General features: G+C 36.5%; 1 protein-coding gene across 1 annotated transcript; it reads left to right on the top strand.

Annotated features, from left to right (window-relative positions):
- The first annotated feature begins 308 nt into the window (after positions 1–308).
- LOC137645193 (KRAB-A domain-containing protein 2-like) lies at positions 309–2,512 on the top strand. Its single transcript, XM_068378016.1, has 3 exons — positions 309–1,443; positions 1,530–1,589; positions 1,944–2,512. Exons 1-3 carry the CDS (start codon positions 309–311, stop codon positions 2,510–2,512), a joined length of 1,764 nt encoding a protein of 587 aa, XP_068234117.1.
- The last annotated feature ends 4,655 nt before the right edge of the window (positions 2,513–7,167 follow it).

Here is a 7,167-nt window from a genome sequence, read left to right as displayed (position 1 = left end):
ATATATATATATATATGTATGTATATATATATATATATATATCTATATATATATATATATGTGTGTGTGTGTATACATATATAAATGTATATGTATGTATATATGTTACAGTCAATCTCTAAATCCAGACAATTTGTAAAGTGACTGATTATTTCAGGTAATTTGTGAACTGCCTAGTTCACCCAGTCATTTTATAAATCAGCTGAAAATCGCAGACAATTTACAAAGTGACTAAAATTTTGATAGATTTTCTTGGCATAATGACTGAAATGATCCTGTGTGTGTAGGCTAATTTATTTGGGGAAGCTATGGCGTGTTCCCAAGAAGAAAATTTCTACGATAAAGTGATGTTGAAGAAGAACTCTGATTCAAAGTCATTAATACTATCTAAAATTGAGTACTACAATCTGATAGAGGAACTCAGAGTTGCATCAAGTGCAAAAAGCAAATCAAATCGGCAGTATTATATTCTTGGACGTTACGAAGTTCTTCAGTGTGGTGGTGTTGAAAAGTTGATAAAAAAACGGAAGGATGAAACTCAAGAACTTGTTTATTTTGTACACGTTGAGGATATGTTTGAAACTATAAAACGTGCTCACATTGCTATGGGACATGGCGGAAGAGACAAAATGGTCAAAGAGCTGTCAAAATATGCAAACATAACTAGAGATACTATAGAACTGTTCAAATCTTTGTGTGTTCAGTGTCAAAAGAAAGGGAAGAGATGTGCGACAAAGGGAGTAACTGTCAAACCGATTTTATCTAAGGATTACGGTTCACGATCTCAGGTGGACCTTGTTGACATGCAGTCTTGCGCCAAAGGAAAGTATAAGTGGATAATGGTGTACCAAGATCATCTAACAAAGTATTGCATATTGCGCCCCTTAACTTCAAAAAGAGTCGCTGAGGTTGCATTCCAGCCAATGGACATATTCTTAATGTTCGGGGCCCCTCAAATTCTTCAGAGTGATAATGGTAGTGAATTTACAGCATTGGTAATTTCGGAACTCAAACTTCTTTGGCCAGACCTGTTGATTGTTCATGGTAAACCAAGGCATCCAGAGAGCCAGGGATCTGTTGAACGCCTTAACTGTGATATAAAAGACATGCTTATTTCATGGTTAGGGGATAATGATACAACTGACTGGCCCATGGGACTCAGGTTTGTGCAGTTCCAAAAGAACTCCAGTTACCATTCTGGAATCAAACAATCTCCATACAAAGCACTCTTTGGTGTTGACGCCAGAGTAGGTCTACGTTCAACTGCACTTCCAGAAGAAGTTTTGAGGACAATGATCACTGAAGAGGATTTACTTGGAGCTTACAGTTTCTCCTCTGACTCTACTCGGCCAGACAAATCACCCAAGTTTACGAACCCTCCAGACGATTCACCTGAATGTTCTGCTCCTCCAAATGATTCGCCAGAGGACTTCACTCAGCCAGGTAGATGCAAAAAATAAATAAATAAATAATTAAATAAATAAGGAAAGAAAAGTAACTGCATTAATTCTTAGTTTTCGTTTATTCAGACGGTTCATCAGAGAGCTCTGCTCCTCCAAATGACTCGCCAGAGGACTTCGCTCAGCAAGGTAGAGATGGAAAAAAAATACTGTTATAAAATATAACTGATAAAGAATTGGGTTAAATTTAATTTGGTTAAATTTCAAACTACATGACAAGCCTATCACCATTAATCATTTCTTTTTATTTTGTTATTAAGGAAAGAAAAGTAACTGCATTAATTCTTTGTTTTTGTTTATTCAGATGATTCATCAGAGAGCTCTGCTCTATGAAAAAAAAATCTTTTGTTATAAAATGTAAATATTAAACTAATTTGGTTAAATTCCAAACCACATGGCAAGTCTATCTCCATTGATTAAATGTTCTTTTGTTATTAAGGAAAGAAAAGTAACTGCATTTATTCTTCATTTTCCTTTATTCAGATGGCTCAGCAGAGGGGTCTGCCTATCCAGTCAGTCTAACCTGTGGCCAGAATCCTCAAGGAAGACTTCATCAGCTCCAAGAAGACATAGCACTTCAACGGTCCAGAGCATCAGCTGGTCAGTTAGCTCAAGCTGAGCGCATGGTCAAACGTAGTCGTTTAGAACACGTCCCAGGTGATCCAGGAGATAATGTGACAAATCCCATCCCGTTAGTTGATCGAGGGAAAGGTGATCCCCGAAATGTTATCGGTGTTATCCTAGATCGTAATGAAAATGACATGTATCGAATAGCCGTGAGAGATGGGATACTCAAGGGGCGCTATAGTAGGAGCCAATTTGATATCTGCAGCCATCAACTGTATAGTATTGATGAAATAAGTGCAGACAAGGAAATAGGACTTCGTCAAGCAGTACATCAATCATCTAGGTTTGGTGGTCAAGGTTATGCTAAGTGCAATTGTACTGCAGGCAAGAAACAGTGTCAAACAAATCGCTGTAAATGTTACAAAGAAGGTCACAAGTGCAATAGTCGGTGCCACTCTAGTTTTAATTGTAAGAATAAAATATGATATAATAATAAAAATGTCGCATTTAAGAATTAAGTTTTAATTTTGTAATTATCTCGTTCCTCAGGTTTTGGAAAATAAAGATTTACTCAAGAAACAGGCTTGTTTTTCTGTCTGTTCATTACGGTGCCACTCTAGTTTAGATTGTAAGAATAAAAAATGATAAAATAATAAAAATGTCGCATTTTCGAACGCACACACACACGCGTTCCTCAGCCGGGAGGGGTCGGAGAGTTGTGATCCATAGCAGGATCATTTCAGTCATTATGCCAAGAAAATCTATCAAAATTTTAGTCACTTTGTGAATTGTCTGCGATTTTCAGCTGATTTATAAAATGACTGGGTGAACTAGGCAGTTCACAAATTACCTGAAATAATTAGTCACTTTACAAATTGTCTGGATTTAGAGATTGACTGTAACATATATATATATCTTTTATACATACATATATATATATATATATATATATATATATATATATATATATATATATATATATATATATATATGATATAGTCTATATATAGACTATATTACCTAATTTTTGTATCATGCACTTGAATTGCACACAAAACAAACTCAAGCTTTATAAGTAACAGTTAAACAAAAAAGCAAGAATACCATATATTGAAAAAAGTAAAAGGTATAAAAAATTAGGAACAATTTTATATCTGAAATGAAAACTAAAATTTTATACAAAGTAACTTTTCTTGCCTTTTTGTTGACAAATTCTTCAATAATATTGATAGAACTTATTCGTCTGTCGTTTTCTTATTTCAAAAGTGCTAGAATATACTGTATAGTTCTTGAACAACTAGTTAATCACTAAGAAAGAATTGAACCATTGCCAGATGAGACAGTCAATATAAACAATGAGATGCCAGCATATTTGAGTCGCCACTAGGTGGCTCTCCTGTAAAGGGGGATGCAGAGGGAAACTCATGTCTTCATTTCTGCCCTTATCAAAGCTGTCACAAATGGATATACTTCCTGATCCTTGGAGAATCGAACAAAGTGAATGTATCTAACAAGAAAATCATAACCAGACATCGGAATGTTTCTCCTGTCTTTTATCTCCAGAGATAAAAAACAATGAACTCGATTACCAAATGTTTTAATTCATACAAATGCTTACTATGGATACAAATTAAGATTTTAAAAATAATTGATAAGTACTTACATGGTTGAAGCAATATACAAACTGATAGAACATTTAATCTGATCATATAAAATCTCCATTTTATCTTCATTGTGGAGAAAATTTGCGTTTTAATTTAATTTTTGAGTGGGAACTTGTTCCGGGAAAGTCTCCACATCATTTCCTAAAATATCAGCGGGGAGGAAACGGAGAGCTATCACTCAAGGCACAAACACCCTGTTAATAATTTTGATGACATAGTTCACAAACATCACTCGAAATGCAAAAAACCTGTACTCTGTCCAGAGGCCTGAAAACTCCACACGTGAAATAAAAGTAATTTGATGGCCTACCCTAGCTTTGTCAGGTCTAAGGTCATCTACACTCTTAGGCTCTGTTTCGGCTCCATCTCAGGGACCTCAGTGAGATGCTGGAGAGGAATCTTACGTTAAGTAATTATTGAGATAATGGCAATGGATGGGAGCAGTGATGTAGTGTAAAGTAAAAGTTAAAGATATGGATCTTTACCTTCGAAGCAGATATATTCAATACTAAGTCACTCGCTAACACACAATTATTCTTAAGTTACCTAGACTTACTCCTTTCAGAATATCGGGTATACTGTCCCGAGATCAAACATTCATAATAGGCATAATCAAATAAATGAAGGAGCAAAAATACGACGAGGTTTAATTAACCTAATCTTGCTTTATTACACAAATTTACATTAAAGAAATGAACATCTTAACATCAAGTAAAAAGGGTCAAACAAAACAAAATCTGATAAAAGGAAATGCAAAATAAGGAAAAATAGGGTTGCTTAGACTCTTGGTCTTCTGCAATGATTAATGATTGAAATTGGGTCGAACACGCGTCCCTGTGATCCAAAGACTGTGCTAGTCTCGAAAGCAAAAATTATGTGCAAAAACTGTACACACAATCCCACCGCACACAGCCAGCTAAACCTAAATCAAGTAAAAAATTAATCTAAGCTAAAATGGGGGAAAACTAGTGGCCACGTGTTATTACCTGCACTCCCTACTTGGAAGACAACCCTTGTCCTCAAATGGCTGTTGATTGAATTGCCATTGACCAAAATAGTTGCAGAGTTTGCACCCTTGACTGGCCCACCCCTGGAATCCTCGCTTTTGGTAGACAGGGTTTACCAGGCTCGTCTTCTTCCCTATCTCCAGCTGAGGCACAAAACTCAAAAACTTTTTTGTTTGATGGGAGTCCAGGGGAGGGGGGGGGGAGCCAGAGACGCACTAATTAACTGACCAGGTCGGTCAGCCGGTCACAACATTAAAACCACTATCATTTTATTACAGCCTATACAGGCTACACACCCCTCAGTGCTAATCCCATTAAAGGGTCGCCAGGGGCAAACCAACCCCCTCTAGTTATGTATTAGCAAAGCATCTCTAAATTTACCTGTCTGAATGCCAATATAGGAGTTATCTCCCCAATTGAAACTGCCGATTCAATCTTCAACTATGGTACCGAGCAGGGTGATTCCATTCCCCTTTTTTTGGATAGAAATTTGATAGCCCATATGCCCTATCCTAGGTGACCATCACCTTATGCCTTCTTTGGACAAAAGAACCCTTTAAACTAGTGGAATGACAGTGGGAGGGTTTTTCCATTGTCTTTGCCGAGAAATGAAATCAGTCACCATTAGCAGCATCATCCTTGACCACTGGAAATTCAGAACATGCGAGTCTTTACGGTGACTTCATGCTCACGTTTCCTCCTCAGCTAATGAATGAACATTTAGGCGATTATTATTTAGGTGTTACTATTTTTTTATCTAGCTATGAACATTAGGTAATTGGAATGTTAGAACTTGGGAAGTTACAGCAAGTGGAGAGTGAGTTTATGAAATATAGTTTGGATATCTTGGCCCCAAGTGAAACACGTTTTATGGGGATTGGTAAGGAAACTTTAGACCAAGGCAATATCATATCTATTCAGGAAGATGAGATGGAATTGGAAGAGAAGGAGTATGAATGATGATGATACCAAGAGCAGAAAAGGCAATAACTGAGTGGAGAGCTGTAAATAGTAGATTGTTTCTAGCAAAGCTTAAATCAAAGCAGCGGAATGAGTATTATAGTTTTCTATGCACCAACAAATGATTCCCCTCAAGAAAAGAAAGATGAATAATATGAAAAACTGCAAAGGGTAGTAGATGAGATCCATGAGAGATATGAAAATTGTGATTGGCGACTTGAATGCTAAAGTTGGAAGAAATAATCATGGGATAGAGAATGTGATGGGTGTCGAGGGTCTTGGCAAAGTTACAAATGAAAATATAGCACATTTCATAAGTTTCTTTTCAGCAAACAATCTTGTCATTGGAGGTACTCTTTTTCAACACAAGAACATCCACAAGTATACATGGACTTCACCATGTGGTAATTAAAAAATCAGATAGATCCTGTTACTATTAATAAAAAGAGAAGTAGGACGCTGAGAAATGTAAGAAGCTATAGAGGTGCAGATATTGGTAGTGATCACCAGCTCCTCGTTGCCACACAAATTAAAACTGAAAGCACCCAGCAGAGAGATGGATAGAATACCTAGGTTTGATACAACTAAGCTTTCAGAAGAAGAGCATGGAGAAATATTTGTAATTGAATGGAGGAATCGATTAGCAGTTCTAGAGACTTTCAGAGACGAAGAACAGACAATTAATGAAGAATTGTGTGATACTAAGAACAAATATCAGTACGTTGGGAGTGAAGTCTTGGGGCATGCAGTTAAAAGGAGAAAGCCATGTATATCAAAAGATACTTGGGATACTATAAAAAGGAGACAAAGACAGAAATTGATTGTTGAAAGTTTTCGAGGAAGTAATGAAAATTTCAAGGTAGAGCGTGCTAAGTATTCCAGTGTTGACAGTGAGGTCAAAAGAAAAGCCAGGAATGACTGGAAAGAATATTTAGACAGTAAAGCAGATGAGGCTGACAAAACTATGAATTCAGGAATTTCAATATTAATGAAATCTTGATTAGGGCAAAGAAGAAGAAGCATATACCCATCAAAAAGAGAGATGGCTCTGTTATAGCAACAGAAGATGAAGAAAGACATCGTTGAATGGAACACTTTAGTGAGGTTATGAATAGGAGATATGAAGGGAATAATTTGATTGATATACCTGAAGCTGATGAAGACCTTCATGTGCCAATGAATGAATTCAGTGTTTTTGAAGTTGAAGCTATCCTTAAAAACTACAGATGGAAAGCCCCGGGATACGATGGAATAACTGCCGAGATGATACTGGCCAAATATGAAGCGACTCCCAGACTACTTACAAGATTATTTTTTAGAATGTGGCATGAAGAGGCAAAACCTGATGAATGGGAGTTAGGAGTATTGGTGAAAATAGCAAAAAAATGGAGACATGACTAATTGCAATAACTACAGAGCCATAACACTTACGTCAGTTATGAAAATGTGTAGTATGCTTATTCAAAAGAGACTGGAGAGAAAGCTTGATGAAAAGCTGAGATGAATAAG

Source organism: Palaemon carinicauda, chromosome 8 (assembly GCF_036898095.1).
Source record: "Palaemon carinicauda isolate YSFRI2023 chromosome 8, ASM3689809v2, whole genome shotgun sequence".
Lineage (NCBI taxonomy): Eukaryota > Metazoa > Arthropoda > Malacostraca > Decapoda > Palaemonidae > Palaemon > Palaemon carinicauda.
This window is presented reverse-complemented; position numbering and strand designations above follow the sequence as displayed.

Coding starts and splice junctions, on each gene's coding strand:
- LOC137645193 (XM_068378016.1), top strand. CDS start 309: ATGGCGTGTTCCCAAGAAGAAAATTTCTACGATAAAGTGATGTTGAAG. Junction 1,444..1,529: donor AGAGGACTTCACTCAGCCAG/GTAGATGCAAAA, acceptor TCGTTTATTCAG/ACGGTTCATCAGAGAGCTCT. Junction 1,590..1,943: donor AGAGGACTTCGCTCAGCAAG/GTAGAGATGGAA, acceptor TCCTTTATTCAG/ATGGCTCAGCAGAGGGGTCT.